Source organism: Solea solea, chromosome 1, assembly GCF_958295425.1.
Source record: "Solea solea chromosome 1, fSolSol10.1, whole genome shotgun sequence".
Classification (NCBI taxonomy): domain Eukaryota; kingdom Metazoa; phylum Chordata; class Actinopteri; order Pleuronectiformes; family Soleidae; genus Solea; species Solea solea.
Genome location: NC_081134.1, coordinates 45,656,948 through 45,677,247, shown reverse-complemented (window position 1 = coordinate 45,677,247; position 20,300 = coordinate 45,656,948). Strand labels below are relative to the sequence as shown.

Here is a 20,300-nt window from a genome sequence, read left to right as displayed (position 1 = left end):
TGGTTCTGGTTCCCAATCATTTTCAAGTTAAGATGTTGCACTGATGGTAGCCTGCAGTAATTCTTATTATAAAAGCTATTACATTTTAAATAACATAGTATTGTACAGTAATGTTATTGCCTTATAACAGTTGTTATTACCAAGCTGGAAATTGCAGTAGAGATGAGATAATATTAACAAAAGACTACCTCTATATGAATTACCATATCACTGGTTAACTGTCATTAACGTGCAGAAGCTCCCAGGTGTGTAGAGGTAGTTGTTATTTGTACCTTTAGTAATGTGCTGTTTATTTCTTCTGCTTAACCCTCTGTAACTAGTCCCCGCGCAGCCGTCCAGCTTCGAGGCGGAAGCCGAGCTCGACACCCGCATCAGGCTAACATGGCTGTGGCCTGTGCAGGGCCCCATCACCAAGTATGAGCTGAAGTACTGGGAGGCCGGCACAGAGAGCGAGGTGACGATACCAACAGGAAGTCAGGACTATTTAATCAAGTGTTGTCTTTAACATACACTGACTGTTTTTACTTCTTTACTTAAGATAAATGAATCTTCGTCTTTGTGAGGCTATTTCTCTGAATGAACACTGTTATTGTAGCTCCCCAGCTGATGACAAAGATGGACTATAGTAACAGACAGCTTGGTCGTTCAGTTGTGTCTCTCACTGTTGTTACCCTTCATTCAACACTGCTGCACCAACTGTAAACCACAGTAGTTTGTTTTTTTGGAACAATGTGGGAACAGTCTGGCCGTACTCTCTGCCCTGCATGTGTATGAATGAGTGAAAGGCAGCAGTGGTGGGATTAATACTGTTCATGAAGCTCAGCACATCAGGACATTTTTGACTCGTTCTTTCCACTTACAGATGCATGTGACGTTTGACCCAGTGGGCTCTTATGCCGTGGACGGTTTAAAGCCTGACACCTCGTACCATTTCTCACTGGCAGCTCGTTCCGAAATGGGTTTAGGTGTTTACACACAGCCGATCGAGGCCCGCACCGCACAGTCCAGTAAGTCAATCATTTTTCTTCTCTTCTCTCTCCTCTGCCTTATCTCCTCTTAATCCACTAACCAATCACTTCCCTAGGGTAAAGGTCATCCACAGCCTCCTGGTGCAGATTTAGGTCTTTTTTTTTTATTTTTTATGGCAGAACAAAGTTGACTTTGTCAGAGTTTGATAGAAAGATTGCGGGGCCACTTAGTCAGTTTGAGCACAACACAAAGTGCTGACACTGCAGCCGTCCCTGGCAGCCTCACGCTTCCACCACCAACACTAACCCTCCTGTCCGTGTATCTGAGGGCAGGGCCTGTGTTCTGTGTCAAAGGTATGTTTAATGTGTCTCGTCCCCACATGTGTGAGCTGCTCTGTGTTATTTCTCCTCCTCCTCATCATCATCATCATCATGTGCTTTTACAGTGCAGGCACTCAAAATGTCACTCTTTGCCAGCTGATTGCTGCTGTTCTCGCTGCTTCACTCGTATGCACAGCATATTTTTGCCTCACGCACATTCATCACGAAAATCCCATTTGTCGAAAATAAAATGCCCCAAGTAAAAGTAATAATTGTACCATTTGTAATGTATGGTTTGTTAAACTAGAAAGAAGCACTTCACCATGCTTTTAAAGTTATATTGGAACATATAATATAGATGGATAACTATTTCAGTGTGTCGAGAGACATTCCAAAATAAAATCAGATGGACAGTATTGCTTGTCATTAATATTTATGCCCAGTCTGTAGTATGATTACTGTGGCTGCTGGCTGGAAGAGAGAGAGACAGAAGAGAAGGCTTGAATATCTGTTTTTTTTTGTAAATTTCCTCCATTGGGACTGAGAAAAATCATTGAAGAGCTAACATGTCTGACAAGCCCAGAATTATATAACCGTCAATAAAGATCACGGATGGCGACGAGCCTGTGTCCTTGTGCTTCCTGCCAGCAGCAGACACAAGGACACAGAATTTGGATTTTAATGCACCAACAGGATGTGTGCATGAAAAAAGGAGAGGCGGCGTGAGGACGGTTCCGAGGCAAACGGAGAGTTGGAAAAAGTGACATTTTCCTCTGCTGCATTTCAATGTGTCGTATCCTTTTATTAAGTTTCAGAGCAATGAACAGTACAGAGCGTTGTTGGTGTCAAACATCATTTAAAGACTGTAAACATGCCACTTTATCGAGATCTGAGTCGGATCTTGTTAATAATTATCAGAAGAATCTGAATTTCCACTTATTTCCACTACTAACGTGATCTCAGCCCACGCCTCTTCTGTGTGTAGTGTGTATTTTACGGCGTCCCGTTCTCCCTTCATCACATCTTTCTTTCTGAAGAACCGCAATCAAAGTATGTTCTGCAAATCATCAGCGTTGTTTTGATGCTCTCATCAAAAGCACACCTGGTGTTAATAGTCAGGTCTGGTGGTTCACTGGCCACCGGATATGATTCACTTCTCTTTGGTTACATCTTGAGAAGGTAGATGTTCATGTCCTGGCGTTAGGATTCACATCCCAGCCAACGGTTCATTGCTCTGCTAATTAAAACATACATTTTATGTGCATGCTTCATAAAAACACCTTGCTTTGAATTCAGTTTTTCTTTAAACCTTTTTTTTGTAGAGTTAAATAAGTTTGTGACGGAGTTAGAGGCATGTGTTTTTTTATGAATGTGGTTAAGTTTGTTATCACTGTTATTATTGTTCATTTTTTAACTAGATTATTGTTTTTTTTCTGTTTTTACCTCTGGACTGAAGAGTTGGCATATATTTTGTCCTGTAGCTGTAGCTTTAAACAAGTTAATATCCATGAGGTTTGTATACTATATGTATACAGTTTATAATCTTAGACAGTGTTTTACACACACTACAACATGTCTGAAGAGTGTTTTCTTATATATTTAATTAATATTGACACTGATGACGTGTTGATATGGGAGATTTTTCATTAAAAAAACAAAAACAACCATTTTCTTAGTTTTAGCTTTTTCATATTTATTCTAATTATAATGATTATTAGCATTGCTGCTAATGATAGTTATGTATGACTTCAATTATCTCAGTGTGTCACGGCTGCAGCTCAGACCAGAGTCTGACTAACCACAGAGTCTCTGCATCAGTGTGCCAACACCACTTAACACTGTTAAGCACTTGTTCCCACAGTGGCACATATACGGCCACTTTATTGCTTCTTCTGCATAACTGCGAGATGCAGCAGAGACGGCAATTAGAGCCAAATTGTGTCTTTATAAAAAACACTACCTTGTAAAAGTTTCACGGCCTCTCCCATTAACATAAAGCCAAACACGGCTCCAGCAGTGGCCTGGTGATGTCAGCCATTCTCTCAGTCCAGAGGCAGCACCCTGTTTAATATGGAAGCTTTTTGTATTCAGCATAAAAATGAAATGTCTTATAACTTGTAGTCTAATACAATGAGATGTATCATCCACCGTATGTATACATATCATTTGTATTCTAAGCGTATTTTGTAACATCTCTTAAATAAGAATAAGAAAATGTTAAGTTTTCAAATGTAGTATGCATACATTAAGGGGTAATTATACAAAAAGCTTCCACAGTTTTGCATTATGTTTGCTTGTTTAGTGTCTTTTTCGTTTGCTTGATCCATATGCCCCTCCTCCGTGTGGTTTTGCTCCCTCCCCCTCCCCTGCAGCCCCGTCCGCTCCTCCTCAAGAGGTACATCTGCTCAGCCTGAGCTCCACCAGCCTCCAGGTGAGTTGGGTGGCTCCACCCGCAGATAGCCGCCACGGCGCCATTGTGCGCTACACAGTCAGCTACCAGGCCCTGGCTGGAGAAGACACGGAGCGGCATGAGGTGCCGGACATCGGTGCAGACGCCACCAACTGTGTTCTAGAGGGTCTGGAGAAGTGGACTGAGTATCAGGTGTGGGTGAGGGCACACACTGATGTAGGCCCGGGCCCTGAAAGTGCCCCAGTGAGGATGAAAACCAAAGAGGATGGTAGGTTGACAGCTACAGAGTAACATAGGGGTCACTAATACTACAGCAAAGTGAAGTTTAGTGTCACCTACACAGGAAAAACTTACATTTAACCCTTAGATGCACCTTCAAAAAAATGTACGTTAACACACCTAGAGCACCAAAATGTGCTCATAAAAGTACAAGCTATACAAATTGTACACATTTGTATTTTAATTTTTTTTTTTTAAGTTTTAGACCAACATATTCATATATATCAAATATTAATGAATTTTTCACATTTTTAACCCTTTAATTGCCAGGTTTAGGCATGATGCACCTTCATTTTATGATCTAAAAAATTGATTATTTTCAATATACTACACGCAAACTGGATTATTTTTGGTTTGATTATTACTGCCTGGTATATGGACCAAAATGTGCTCATACAAATACAAGCTATGAAAAATGTATACATTTGTACTTGTATACTAACATCAGTCCTTTGCATACATTTCAAATATTCATTTATTTTTTTTAACCCTTAAATTGCCAGGTTTTGTCTAAATGTTGTGGTCCAAAAAACACACAAAAAAAAAAAAGTGCCAGAAACCAGGAACAAGTCTCCCGAGGGACATTTTGAGTTATTTACAGATTCTGAAGATGTGATTTCTAAGCTTTCCTGCAATTTCTATAACATGAAAATCTGGTATAACATTTGAAGAAGATGTGGCCATTTGAATGAAGGCACTCCTCAAACTGGTCCTTCTGGGAGCCGAGTGACAGTATCATCACATTCACATAGTCCAGCCCCCTCCTGGCCTAAACTGTCAGTGATATCTGATATCTGATATCTGATCTAATCTAGGAACCCCAAGGGTTCTATGAAGAGGTCCTGGGGGGTTCCCAGAGAAAACTAAAATGAAATTTGAATATTAAGTCCATAAACATCAAAATCAAGAAAGGTAATATACTTAAGAGTTAGAAGGATCAAATATAGACAACAATACTGAGCTAGCTAATAACAATGTAGCCACATAATGTTCTGAATCACACAGTAGATTATTAAAAGACAGCGTCCAGCATGAAAAAAACATTTTTTAATCCCTGTGTGTGACTTCTAATGAACACTAACGTAACGTAGATTAACGACGTTAATGAAAACTCACCCCATGAGAAGATAGGAGGTTTAAGGTTAGAGGTTCAGCGTCATGTCGTCATCTCAGAAGTTACTACTGTACGTGTGAACGCCTCGAGGTGTCCAGTTACTCTCATGTCCTCCCACTTAATAATCCATCCGTTTGTTGTTCATAAGCTCTTCGTTAACAAGTACAGCCAAAGATTTTGAGCTGTAACGATTTAGTTCTTCTCCAATGTGTTGTTCCTCTTTCCATCTTCATTCAATGGTGAAAACACACGCAGCTTCTCAGAGCCTAAGCATATGAAGTAGCCATGTGTTTCCGCTGTGACGCGCAGCTGAAAAAACAACAAAAACGCTAACTAGGAATCAATTCACGACGCTCAAACAACCCAGATTCAAATACAAAGTTCATGGTTTTAAGACCCGCAATACTGTGATTTGAAGCATGGAGTGGCTTCTTCGAAATTTCAACTTCCTTTTTCTGTAAAAAAAACGATAACCTCGGATTTTTTGAAGAGTAACAAAGCGATTTTTCTTTGTTTACTCGACTTGTGCTGGGCCGACTTGTTGCTGGTTTTCTCGTGTCGAGTCACAAATGTATTATTTTCAATATTCTTCATGCAAACTGGATTATTTTTGGTTTGATTATTACAACCTGGTATATGTGACTGATTGGCAGAAACTGTTTATTTGCATTATTATTTTTTTGCAATGTCAGATTTCATAAAATACTCACGTTAACACGAGTAGAGCACCAAAATATGCTCATACTAATACAAGCTATACAAATTTTATACATTTGTATTTTTTTTAAATTGAATTTTTTTAGATTTTAGACTAACATCAGTATTAATGATTTTTTTTATTATTAACCCTTAACTTGCCAGTTTTTGTCATGATATATCTTCATGTATCTTCATTTCATGGTCTAAAAAAATAAATTACTTGCAATATACTTCATGCAAACTGGATTATTTTTGGTTTGATTACTGCAGCCTGGTACATGTGAAATATTAGCATTGCATTATTTTTTGTAATGTCAGATTTCATAAAATACTCAAGTTAACACACGTAGAGCACCAACATGTTTTTAAAAAGTTATAAAAATTGTATACATTTGTATTTTTTATATTTTAAACCAGCATCAGATCTTATCATATTATCTTTTATCATAGATACCAAATAATAATAATTATTCATTATTCTTTGTGCTGTAATGAAGAACTTCCATTCGCAGTATCCACTCCTCCTTTGCAGTGGTAATATTTAATATTTAATTCTGGGGCTTTTTTCCCCCGCTTCTGATCTCCGGCTCCCGGTGTTTGGTGCTGAGCAGGAGGACATTTTTGTCCCGCTTCAGAGTGTAGGACACCAGGGTGTGAGTTGGAGCGAACGCAAAGATGCCTCAGGAGCTGAGGGGGAAGTTCTGGTTGTTTTTAACGCATTGTGCCAACCATGGTGATCTTTCTTCGCAGCAGCTCCTCTGCCAGCCCAAAAATGGAAAATGAATGATCAGTAGTCATAGTCACCCCTCTCATCCGCTCCATCATGTCCAACACGACCCTCTCTGTCTTTGGTTACGCCAACAGAAGGAGTCCAAAGTAAACCCGCACGGTGGTGGCATCGAGGTTCATCCACTCGGGAACAATAAATCAAAAGTGTCAATCAGCTCACTAATAATGGCCAAGCCATAGCGTGTAGGTCCTGGAGTTAGTCCTGAGCCTGGAGGCTTGAACTGGAGCGTCAGGGAGTTTGTGGGTGCCCAGATCTCTCCGTTTTTGGACTTCCAACGAAAGGTCCGCTAGTGTCTCCTCTTCCCCACCGTCAGCCTCCTGGAAGTACTCTTCATCGGCTGTGTCGGTGTCTGAATCCGACGGAACGGATCGTGCTCTGTGGGCTCGGGTTCAATTACCATTTTTAGCGCCTCTGCGGTGCCGCTGCAACACTTCATTGTGTGTGTTATGACATGAGAAGTTCAGCTATGCTCCTTATCTTTGCACAGACCTCACCTGGGATCGCTGCAGTGCAATGCACAGATCGGGGTTTGTTTTGGTTCTGATTGCAGCTGTGCATTTGATGTACAGGGAAATACCACAATTTAGATGTCGGGGTGCTTTGAACGCTTGAAAAAAAAAAAAAGTGGACAGTGGAAAAGGTGGCAAACTGTGCTTTTACGCATTCTGTCATACAAGAAATGCAATGTGCACGTTGTAGACACACATGCACACTCACATGCATGCATGGCCACACACTCGTACTCTCACACCCACTCTAAATTACTGCCTCAAAGCTTGTGTGGAAAGAAGGGGGGGGCGGGGCTTAGTGGGAGTGCCCTTCATCAGGAAAAAGCAGGGTTTTTTTGCCGTATAAGGCAAAAAAGACATTGTGATGGGAATCCATCCAAGCACACATTTAAAGTCTTGTGCTTCAATGGCGAAATGAGAAGATTCCTGTTTTATACTTTATATTTGAGCAGGATCAAAAATAGTGTTTTGAATGGATTTCAATGAGCACATTTTGGTGCGTAGGTGTGTTAGTGTGAGTATTTTTAGTTCAACGTTGTTTACAATGGCCTAAAAATAAAAAGAATAAAAAGTAATGAAAAAAACTGAGAGCACTCTAAAAAATTAACAATATACATAAAAAAACAACTAAAAAGTCAAAAACACCAAAAGGTGTCTAGGTGCGTTTAAGGGTTTTAATTGCCATTTTATACAAATACATACACAATCAGATATGCACTTTATTCTTTTTTTGTGCATGCACACACAAGGAAATCCAGGGTGTGAATGATCCGTGAACATTACTGCATTAGCCTGAAATATTAGTGACCCTTGTTTGACTCCAGAGACACCTCTTGTGAAGCAGAGCACTGTCAGACGCTGTTGCCTGTGGCTGCTTGTCACTACTTTACTTGACTGTCTTCAACCTAACTGCTCATATTTCCTTTCTCCTGTTGATCAGTTATGACTTAATGAGACAGCGGGGGTACAAAATAAGGTCACCTTCTCCTCCTTTCCTCTTTGCAGCTCGTTCTCTTTGGCTTTTACACTTTGCATCAACGGCAGGTTAAGTCTCATAACCCTCGGGCCTCGACTCTGCAATGCTGAGCTCTCACTGTTTAAATGTATTCTTGTTTTCTTGCTGCTGCTGTTGTGCAGAATAGAAATGGAGCAGCTCTCTCCCTCTCTTTTCCGTTTCCCCTCTTCCTTTCTTTTTCCCCTCCCTCGCTCCTCACTTTGTTTGCAGTGTGATCGAGAGCAGCTGCTCCGCAGAGAGATTCGTCTATAATTAATGTGTTTGAAGTTTGCTGCAACACAGCTAATTTCATACCGGAATTAAGGGCATTTCATACACGGCAGGACCACATGCTGTCCCGCAGAGGGTGTTTTAGGGACAGGGTCGTTACAGACTTTGATTCACCACCTCTTCTTGTATCACTTCCATCTACAGAGCACTCCAGTCTATGAAATAAATCTCAGGAGTCATTATATTGATTTGTTTTGCCTTATCATTGCAAAACTCACTGAACAGAGGAAAAGCGCTAACTCGGCACATTTTTCCCTCTTCAGCATACAGCTTTGAACTCCAGTCAAGTCTACGTCTACCTCAGTGTTCTGTAGAAGACGTGACACATGAAACATGTGACTTCACCACCAGCCCATTTCCATTCCAAGAGAGTTATATACTGTCGCACCAGGCAGTGCATGTACACGGTGCTTTAGAATTATTAAGGATTTATTAATGGAAATGTTTATATAATATTAATTATATCCACTAAGCCTAACCTGGATATTTATCCTAACTTTAACCTCACACTCTATTTTACTGCTGCTCTGCTCTGAGCGTCCATATGTCCACTCAAAGCCCCCGGTGGCATCACAAGCATTGAGCAGCGTTACATTACTGGCTTTGTTTGGTTCAGTGTTTAAAAAAGAGCAGAGTCTTCCTAACGATGATGCAGTGGGATCTCTGTTAAAAATAGGCTTCTCTGTCTTACTCTTGTATTCCACCTTCCCTCCCTCCCTCCCCCCCCCCCCCCTTGTTTTTCTGGATTCCAGTGCCAGGAGCACCCCCCAGGAAGTTGGAGGTGGAGGCCATCAACTCCACAGCCATCCGGGTCACATGGAAGCCCCCTCTGCAGATGAAGCAGCACGGGCAAATCCGAGGATATCAAGTCATCTTCTCCCGGCTGGAAAACGGCGAACCTCGAGGCCAGCCAAATATCTTGGATGTGGCTCTGCCAGAGGCTCAGGTACTGGATGATGTCTTACTTTTGTCTCACTTCCACTGTCTGTATCTGTCGTGTGATCATTTCCTATTATTTTCATACTCCCTCCGCTCCCCTGTTCACTTCCAATCTCTGAGTTCACACTTCATTTCCCCCTCACTCGCTAACACACATGGAATTGTCTCTCTCTCTCTCTCTCTGTCATATACCGTAGCCCCCACCCTCTTTTTTTCTTCCTTCTCCACTTGTGACACTCCACTCTAAATTGGTAGCCTGCTCCCACAGCTTTGGATTAGCTGCCGTAACAAGATCCATTCTAATTCTACAGTAATAGCTTTTAAATATTTGATGTGCTTTACATCAGGATATGTCTCAGAATCGATGCTGTTTTAGCAGTAATACATATGCACTGCCTTGTTTACCATGTTTATAAGTTTGAGTTATTTTCTTGACGCCACCCTTTACACATTAATGCAGGCTGCTTCCTGTTGCCCAGGGCTGTGCAGCACCATGAGATGGATAAGAGATTGTAATCTCTAAGATGGATTCATAGATTCATGAATATCATAAAAACTACTCTCACTTTTTCTGCTGCTCTTTGGGGCAGAAGAGAGCGGCTTAAGAGCCTCCCTCTGATTGTTTGCCGCGAGTAACATTTGCACGAACACGCATCCACTCACACCCTGGATGGCCTCTAACAAAAACATTTAATTTGAACAAGTGCACACTCCCTGGCTGCGGGAGCACAACAAGAAAATGTGAGCAGCCTCGTACGTGTCTGTGAGCAGCAGTCGCTAATAAATACTTAGCAGCAGCAGCAGCAGCAGCATTGAGGGAGACCAGTGAGTTGCTGCTTCAGATCCCAGGCTGTGCACACTGCTGTGTCCTTGAGTGGAGCTATTAACCCTCATTTGCTTTGGCAAACACCCCCACAGTCTTTAGTCTTATCGGTACAGAAGAGGAAGAGGACGTGCTGTCAAAGTCACCTTGATATGTGTCAAATGTGGTAAATCCCAAGGGATTCAGCGTAGGAGAGCTCAGTGTGTGTGTAACAGGACAGTCGACAGTCACAAATACACAAATAAAGATGTCTGCTGACACTCGAGTGACCCGTTTCACGTGGGATTAGAAAGCGAGTCCTGTGCGTTAAATTAACATTCAGTTAATTCAGGCCTGACAGTTGTGAATAACCGTGACAGAGAGGTTTTTCTAAAGTGTACAGGGAGTGAAAAACTCTTCCTCCAACACCTTTGTTCGACAGCAGCAGTTTGTGGCAGCTGCTGCTGACACTCCATTGTTATCTAACTGTGTACGAGAGTGCTTGACAGCCAGGGCAGCATTGTTTGGTGTGGAAGAAGAGAAGAACATGGTGGCTGCTTGTCTTCCTGGAAGTGTTTTCTTCATGTTGACATGTTCGGCGTGGCGTTGCCTCGCGTTATGAAGACTGAACTGAACATGACCCTTCTTGTTGTGCAAACACTGCTCGCCGCCATGTTTCATTTGTGCCAGGTTCACACAGTTGACACAAAGACAAGCTGCAATGTGGTGTTTGTGATCGCTCTCGTGTTCCAGTTAAGTATCCAGGACGCCCCTCAAACTTCTCCCCACGTTTCACTCTCAGCCCTTTGGCTCTTCCTTCCTGAGAGGCCAGTTGAGTAATAACCAGAGGCTTGCGTGCAAGTTTGTTACCCTCGGTGGAGTCGTCTCGACAAATTGCTTTGTATGAGCCAGCGCTGAGTACCGTACCTGCACAGACCTGCCTCCGTGTCACTGGAGCGGACACACAGCCAGCACTCCTTCATCCAGGTTTGCTCGACTGGTTTCAGAACAATCCCGTCTTTTTGTCAGATTCATCAACAACAAGTGGAAAAAGAGACACACGGCACGTAACGTGAGCAAACATGCTCGCTCCAGATACATCAGCCTTGTAGAGGGTGTTCCAGCTGGCTGAGAAGAGTTCATGACAAACACACACCTGTAATTAATGCTGAAAGAAAAAGACATTTTCTTCCATCTTGGCACATCCCATAGTGTTTTTCTGACAGATTTGCTCAATGTGTTGGGAAATCAGCTCCATTGCTCCCCTTTCACCTGCACTGGATTTACAGTAAGCCTCCCACAGGAAACACCCCGACCTCATCTGACACTTCAATCACAATCGAAGCTGATTGCAGATTCTATCAGAAATCATTATCACCTCTCGCCTTTCCTTTGTCTCTGTATATCTGGCTCCTTTTCTCCGCTTCACCCTCACTCAGGGTTCAGTGAAATGCAGGGAGGAGAGCTGGGAAAGCTGGCCTGTGCGTGGGCAGTTTAAGCGCCTCTTTTCTTTTCAAGCAGAAGCCCACACAGCGCCCTTATTTCCCTGCTAAATTTAAACCAGAGGCCACGTCGACAGTGCGATGTTATCAACCGCTTCCCAGCCACGTCTCTGTCGTGAAAGTGGCCTTAACCTGAGTGGGCACCACCAGCTCCATCACTGTGTACTCACAGCAGCCTCTGGCCTTTTGTTTTTATATAATCATCTATACGTCGCAACCTGGGGGGAAATGGAGTGATTGAGTTCAGAGTCATTAACCATCGTCTGTGCTTCTGTACATTTGCAGCACAAGTTTGTCTTTATTCAGCAAAACTTCCCCACGATCATTTTCTTTGACCACTCATGCGTTTTCGTGGGTCTGTCTGTGTGTGTGTGTGTGTGTGTGCAGGAGAGTGACGCGACGCTTCACTGCCTCTGTGGCCTTGACTGCATCAGATTGGAGTTGAATGGGAATTGAAAAAAAAAAAAAAAAAAAGAGAGAAGAAAAGAATCACCTCAGCCCGCTTCACTCCATCAATCATGACAGCTCCTTCTCTTCCACATCCCTCTGTCCCATTTTTATTGCCACACATCTCAGCCCATGTCATCACATTTGCATCCACTCGCTTGCAAATTGTGCCGCTCCGTTTCCACGAGTGACGCTTATCGGCGACGACGTGTTCTCAGCTTTCGCCAATGGTGCAAATATAATTCCGACTTCTCTGGATATAAGCTCTGGATGAACGTGCGTAGAAAAGGATAATACGCCTAAGATGAGATGGGAACTCCTGTGACTGGTGTTGGATGCTCTGTTGACATACTGAGTGGTAAACAAATGAAGCAATTAGGCTCGTCGCAAACTGTTATTCATGAAGTTAAGCAGCAGCTGTTCTTAAATGGTTAGCTCTTTAGTGTCCCGCTAAGGCGGGGGAGCATGAGGCAGCAGTTTCTGATGCGCCAGGTGTCTCGACCAGTTGCATCAGGGACCACAGAGGCCCAGCTCACGCTTCACTTATGCAGTTGGTGATAAAGAGCCATCCGCAGGGAGGGAGATGGGGAAGTTCAGTCTTTTATCTTTTCATATGGAAACAGTCAATGAAGGATGATGAACACAGTCTCTCCAAATGCATAATGGATCCACAGTGTGTGAGGGCAGAAAAGTAATTATACTGTATATGGTCTGTCTATTCTGACTCTCCCACAACAAGCAGCCATATGTTTGCTCCAATTATAATGTAATGCAAAGTTATTTAAAAGAAAAAGTTTCATACAGTTGTTTTTCATCAAAAGGAAAAAAACAAGACATTTCAATATTGTATTTTTTGTTTAATTGTTTACTTATGTTTCATTTTTCCAAAATGAATTTAACATTGAATGAAACGTCTTACGTCTATTACTTTCATGATTAATCGAGCACTTGTTTGGTCCAGAAAATATGTCTTGTGTCTTATTAAACCAAATGATTCAGTTTGAATGATTTTTCCTTTTGTTAAATGGAGCAAATAAACCAGGAAATGATCAACTTAAAGAAACTGAAAGATCTGAAAGCTTGTTTTAATAATTAAAAAAAAACTGATCGTAGTTATTTAAAGTTAACAATGAATTTAGTAACCGATTAATAATCAAATAATCATTGCAGCTCTAAACTCTAAACTAATGAAAAACACAAACTACTGTTGCCACTAGATGTCAGTAAAAATGTGATGTGTTGTAATTTGGGTGAACTAAACCTTTAGCTACAACTCTTTGACTGTTGATAAATTATTTCACTTCCTCCTGACGCCTGGATTACTGCTTGCTAATCCACTCCATCTCTAATCCCTCGTGGTACTTAGTTTAGCCACCGCTGTTTTCTTTTATTTTCATATTTATTCAGCCTAATGATCAAATCAAAATGTTTTCCATCATCATCCATATCCTCAGTTCTCCCCCAGCTCTCCCCCAGCTCTCCCCCAGCTCTCCCCTCATCAGTGTCACCTCTCCTGCCCCTTGTCAGCCAGGACACCCATCAGCGAGCTGGTCCGAGTTGCTGGTAAAAGGCAGTAGTTGCGTTGTGCATGGATGAGGTTTGATGTCACAGGGCGAGCATAGCAGTAGTGATAATAGGATTTCACGCTCTGCGTCGACAGAGCCCCGCGGCACCAAATGGGCTTTCACTTCCCCCAGGAATCACTTGGCCAAGCACAGCGAGCGACGAGAACATTTTGAAAACATATTAAAATATAATGAATAAAAAAAAAAAGAAGCTCCACTTTGGGGAGAGGAAATACTTGAGAGTGTCTGCTTTTGGTTTATGTCCACAGTGAGATGGTTATGCCTTTGAATAGTGTGCTTTGATTAAGGCAAAGAGGGGCTTTTATTGGATTCCTAGGCAAATGAGAAACAAGGCAGTGCATCATAAACAATAATGAATTTCACAACCATTGCTCTTCTCATTTACACCATTTCTTTCATGCCACTCAACTTGTCTTCATTTCTTTCCTTTGTGACTCTGTGTGTGTTTGTTTAATCTGCATCACTCTGACTCTGACACCTACATTCATCCGTCTGTGAGCGGATGAAAAAAAAAAAAAGACGAGCACTTCCCCCCCCCCCCCCGTTTCCTGTTGTGTTGTCTCTGACTCATTGCTGTCCCCACCCTGTGTCCTGTGTCTTCTCTCTCTCATCAGTGGAATATTGAGGAGTCCACCGAGCATGTGAGTAACCCCCACGTGTGCTGCTGGGTTGCAGGCCTTCTACCCTCTGAGTTTGGGAGGGGTTGAGTGTGCTTTTGGTGTGTGTTTGATTTGTTCCCGTGCATACGACGCACGCGACCCTCCGAATACTCGCGACAGATCGTAACCCCGTCGTAACCACCGCGAGACGTGTGTGTGTGTGTGTGTGTGTGTGTGTCCTAACGACTTGTGGTTTGTATATTAATGTGTGTGATGTTCTTTCCAAAATACGATAACCACAGAGCATGAGGACTTGTTTTTGGAGTGATTGCAAGTTTAAACATCTACAGTCAGGTTTCATGTGTGTCCCCCATGACATTAATCAGGCTTCCTAACCTGCTGTCTCCCCTCAGGGTTCAGCTACATGTCTATCTGAGGGGAGGAGCTGTGTGTTTTATCAGCTCCACACATCTCCAAGATTGCCACCAGCCTTTCATGTTCTTTTCATTTGCCCGAATGGCAGCCGGCTGCTCGGTGGCTGTCACACGGCCCTTTGTTATAGCTTATTGCTTCCCAAACGTCAGACTGCACAAGCTCACTGTTCCTGCTCAGAAATTCAATAGAAACCTGTCAGAATAACCAACAGCATTTTCAGGACTCGAGAAAAGAAATAAAGACAGAAAACATAGGAAACGTCAAAACTCTTCATATGTTATTAGCTCGTGGGATGAGCAAGGACCGCGTTATCTATTTGATAAAAAGTCAATGTGGTTGCACTGCGTACGTGGCCAGATTAATCTCACTACACCCACGTAGCGTGAGTCAGGCTTGCCTCCTCTCCCTCTCCTCCTTATGTGTTGATTAACACCTGACAGACAGAGCTGTCAGAGGAAGACATCTGTTCACACGTCTTTATTATTTCTTTAACAGCCATGTTTGGCCAATAGCAGGCTGTGAGCCAGGTATTCAATGCTACACGTTCATGTCAACAGCGTTCTTTAAACCTCAGCAAATGCTGGCAGCGCGTTTACAAGAGAATATCATTCTGACGCTATTTTCATTTGTGTCCGATAGTGATTTGACTTTTAATGCAAACAAGACGGAGGCCATGAAGTGTGTGTTTGTTTTCTCCCCTGGCATCTGCAGCCTTGTGAGGATAATGGTGTAGGGAGGCATGCAGAGAGGAATCCATTTCTATAACTAAGCAACTTGATAATCTCTGTAATGCCCGTTGGTGCTGCTCTAAGCAATTGCTCTGAAGGAAACTTTGAAGCTTTGCTTTTTATTTTCTGCTGATTTTCAAATGTGCTACGAGACCCGGTTCGTCCTTGACTGAATAACGAGGAAAAAGGAATCGCTGCGGCTGCCACGGCTGAGACTGTTAAAGCCGTTTTGTATGATTAAAGTAATGAGACTTCCTCCATAAAGTTAAAATGGTTTTATGATTCAGTAATTTACCATATTCCTACCCTGTCTCTCTTAAAAGCTTGTATGGAGGACCCGAATGTTCCTTAGAGGGAGGGGAAGTCAAACGCATTGTCAAAGCGAGCTGGCTTGTATAGACAGATAAATGTTCTTCTATAGGGAGGAAATTCAAACTTCATTACTTAGAGAAGCAGCATTAGACTAAAGAGTGGAAGAAGTTTTGCAAGAAGCTGTGACAGGAAGGCTTGTGGGCATCAGTGCCCTCGTCCTCTCACTGGCCCCAATCAGAGAGAGGCGGCTCCAGTGTGTGTCCTCAAGCCGCAGGCGTTAATATGTTCTGTGTAGCGAGTGTGTGCTCATGTCTGCATCTATCACATTTACGGTGCATGCATACTTGAGTGTGTATTTATACTCCACTATATCTACTGTACTATGGCGTCTATGTGCATTGATGTACGTCTGTTTACATATGTTTTCCTATAAGCGCAGAGTGATTAACTCCTATGTGTGTGTGTGTGTGTGTGTGTGGGTGGGTGTGTGTGTTTTTGCTCAGACTGATGTAGTCTGGTGAAGTGAGTGCCAGCACTGCAGCAGGTTACAATAACAGCGTTTGTTCCTGATGTGTCCAGTTCACCGATGTGTTCAAACACCACCGTGTGTCTGTGTCTTTGTGTCCAAACTGTTTGGACAGTCCACATGTGGGACCCAGAGGACAATCCTCACTCAAAAGACTTTTGGAAACGTCCCACAGTCGGGATTTCAGAATGATGATCCTTAAAAATCCTCTGGGTACGATCTCATGCAGCAAACACGGACACAGACACACGGGCTGAAGTTGTGGTTCATCTGGTTGGTTGGTTGGTGTGTGTGTGGTTCGTGGGCTCAGTGTGTGCCTTATGAGTGGAGGGGAGGAGCTTTTCTTGACAAAAGAAAAGCTCCTGGACCTGCTCGTGTGTTTAACGCGTAACATGTTTTTATTCCTGTTATAGGCAAAATGATCAAGACACTACCAGTGGATGGACAAGGGGGTTTAATTATAATATGGTTTCTTTTGGTGCTGTGTGTTTTTGCAGGGGCGCTTGTGTGAGAGGGGTTGTTGTTATTATGTTGGGGGGGAGAAGGGGGCGTGTCATTCGGCACATTGATTCCTTTTAACCTTTGGTCTTGTGGTTTTTTCCCCCCATTTTGCAGGAGGCCGTCATTGGTGGACTCCACTCTGAAACCATGTACTCTGTCACTGTAGCAGCGTACACCATCAAGGGAGACGGAGCTCGTAGCAAAGCTAAAGTCATCACCACAACTGGAGCAGGTCAGAGTCGCTTTATCACAGTTTTCAAGGAGAAGAAGATGTTGTCACAGGTGCACTGTGACTGTAGTATATATATATACTGTGTATATATATATATATATATATATACTGTATATATATATATATATATATATATATATATATATATATATACATACATACATATATATGTATACTGTATATAGGTATATATATATGTATATATATAATGTATATATATATACATTTATTTATACATTATTATGTATATATATAATGTATATATATACATATATACAGTATATACTGTATATAGTATACTAGAACGTATACTAGTGAATATATTGGACAAAGAATGTTGAAGGCAGAAGGAAAAGAGGAGGACCACAGAGAAGGCTCATGGATGTTGTGAAGAAGGATAGAGTTGAAACAATTAATCGATGAATCGATTATTAATCAACAACTATTTCATGATTAAAACAAGATTTGTGGTTGTTTGGCGAGTAGAGCCAGTGGAAACACGCCATAAGACTTTTCATCACATGCTACTCCATTTAAGCAGCCTGTTGGGTAATAGTTGTTCTATTGTGTAGTTTTTGTGTCTTATCTTTAAAACTGTTGTTTTCAGTGCCAGGCAAGCCCACAATGATGTTGATCAGCACCACCATGGGCAACACAGCACTGATCCAGTGGCAGCCACCGAAGGACATGGTGGGCGAGTTGATGGGCTACAGGCTGCAGTACAAGCGCACTGAGGAGGAACTCTTCACCACGCGTGAACTGAAGAGGACTGATGACCACTACACTGTCACCGGTCTGCACAAAGGTGCCACGTACTTGTTCCGCATTAGCGCTCGCAATCGCGCGGGCATCGGTGAGGCCCACGTGAAGGAGATCGGCACACAGGAGGACTTGCCCTCTGGTTTCCCAGTCAACCTGCATGTAACGGGTCTGACCCAGTCCAGCACCCAGCTGACCTGGCAGCCCCCGGTGCTGGCAGAAAGAAATGGCAAAATCGTCTACTACTTGGTGGTTTACAGAGACATCAACAGCCAGCAGAACACCACCAACCGGACAGCCGACACACACATGACCATCCAAGGCCTCAATCCTGACACCACCTATGACATCCGGGTGCAGGCGTATACCAGTAAAGGTGCAGGACCCCTCAGCCCCAGCATTCAGAGCAGAACTATGTCAAATGGTAAGAAAACCGCTAAAACACACGGCTGACATTTATATATAAACACAGCACAACATGAAGTCAGGGTCACTCACACAAACAGTCAATAAGTGACTCCTTCTCTGTGTTTATCAGCGTCACGTCGTTCTCATCTACCACTCACTACTGTACAGCACAGTGTTTATTGATTTATGGAGCACTAATCTCATTACACGCTGCAGTCACATTACCACGCCTCCTCGTCCTCCCTCCCATTTCACACACTTCTGAAGTGTGTATTATAAATGATCTTATAAATGTAAGATTTTTTTATTTATAATATGTTGTGCATGAAACCTGTTTTAAGGCTCATGTCGCCACTCACACATCATATGTCATCTAGAAGGGCTGCATGTGTGGATATACAGTAGTAAAGGGAGCATGAAGGTTGTTTTAATGTGATCTGTGACCCCGCCCCCGGCCCCCCCCTCAGGTTTGGTCACAAGGTATCGCTGTGAAAAATGTATGTTTACATTGTTTACTTTGAGGATAACTTGCTGAACTGCAGCGTGAAATCCACTTTCACACAGAGATTACAGTGAGATTACAGGACGTCTTACTTAAAGATATTAATCTAAGGATTTTCCCACCCTAGATTTTCCCACCCTGAACTTTGGTGTCAAAGCTGTGATGAAAACCTCGGTCCTCCTCACCTGGGATTTGCCACCAAACTACAAACCTCAGGCTCCTTTTAAGGTGAGTACAGGTGCAAAACATGTCATGTCACTATTTACAGTATACTTTTAAACTATTATACTTTTAATGCTAGTAACTATTATTACATTTTTATAAGCCAACTGTAAAATTAGTTTTAATAGTATAGTGAAAAAGTTACTGTTGTTATTGATTTGTAATTACAGAGTGAAGGTCATTAAACCTCACGCTCTCTGATTTTTCAGCTTCTAAAATGTGAATATTTTCTCGTTTCTTTGCTCCTTATAACAAAGAAATGATGAAAACTGATTAAGTTTGGTTTGTGGACAAAACGGGACATTTGAGAACATCATCATTTGGATGTTTGGGAAAATATGGACCAAGAAAATAATTGACAGGATAATTGAATGGATAATGGAAATAATCGTTAGTTGCAGGTCTACATTTAAAAAGGTCAACAGAGACAAAGCCGCAGCCAGACTCCAGAGCGTCATGCATTAAAGAAAATTGACAGATTTATCACCAGGGCTGCAAAAAAGCAGAGGTTACAAAGTTCCCGTACAGGAGTCCATGTAAATATTATGTACGTATCATCAGATCAGAGATGATTTACGCGTATCGCCTCGAGCAGAAGCGATAGGTCACGATGAGACAGAGCTTCTCTCTGGAGTTGCATTTACATCCTGCTTTTAATGTGTGTTTTTTAAGTGCTGATGATTGTTACAGCTCTCCCATCTGCCGAGCCATGCGCTAATAATACTCCGATTACAGCGCTTAGAATAGAAGCTTTATGAAAACAAATAACTGTTAACACTTTGACCAGGGGTGTGATGCAACGACGCTTCCTTATTTACACTGAAAATAATAATAATAATAATAATAATAATCTGCGTCAGATTGGATTGGCAGCTCCCGTAAGATTATACAGATTGCTGTACATGTTTACTGCTGACACCACGAGTCAAGGTTTCTCCGCCCTGTGCTTGCAGATCTTGTACAACCAGCAAAGTGTGGAAGTGGAGGGAAACCTGAAGAGGAAGCTGATCTCACACCTGCAGCCGGACACAGACTACTCCTTTGTACTGACCAGTAGGGGCAACATCGCTGGAGGTCTGCAGCAGCAGGTGTCCATCCGCACTGCCCCTGACCTGATCAAGACCAAACCCAGCACGCACCTCGCCGAGAACGGCAAGATGATCATCGACCTGCCCAAGGTCCAGACTAACAGTCAAGTCAGGTCAGTACTGAGACGCTCTGGACTGACCACAGATCAGTTCTCTCTGATCTGTTTGCCTGCACACTTTGGTCAAATGAATCAAATATATTGGTTTGAATGTTTTATTAATAATTATAAAAACTTGTCAGGAAAATATGAGGAAAATAATGGACGGATTCATCTATTCTGAAAAGAATCCTTAGCTGCAGCTTTGTAAATTAGCATATAGAATAATGCAGGTTTGT

The 20,300-nt window shown here is 42.4% G+C and overlaps 1 protein-coding gene across 14 annotated transcripts in view; it reads left to right on the top strand.

Annotated features, from left to right (window-relative positions):
- The window catches only part of LOC131462852 (receptor-type tyrosine-protein phosphatase F), a 159,946-nt gene that overhangs the window by 103,164 nt on the left and 36,482 nt on the right, over window positions 1-20,300 (top strand). For 5 of the 14 annotated variants that reach the window (XM_058634394.1, XM_058634465.1, XM_058634401.1 and 2 more), the window contains 9 exons: window positions 321-454; window positions 863-1,007; window positions 3,662-3,967; window positions 9,128-9,321; window positions 14,266-14,292; window positions 16,867-16,984; window positions 17,592-18,167; window positions 18,781-18,881; window positions 19,829-20,076. In XM_058634394.1, coding sequence (XP_058490377.1) covers window positions 321-454; window positions 863-1,007; window positions 3,662-3,967; window positions 9,128-9,321; window positions 14,266-14,292; window positions 16,867-16,984; window positions 17,592-18,167; window positions 18,781-18,881; window positions 19,829-20,076 — 1,849 coding nt within the window. The remainder of the gene's footprint in view (window positions 1-320; window positions 455-862; window positions 1,008-3,661; window positions 3,968-9,127; window positions 9,322-14,265; window positions 14,293-16,866; window positions 16,985-17,591; window positions 18,168-18,780; window positions 18,882-19,828; window positions 20,077-20,300) is intronic. The other 9 variants (XM_058634478.1, XM_058634458.1, XM_058634487.1 and 6 more) reach the window with 3 other exon arrangements.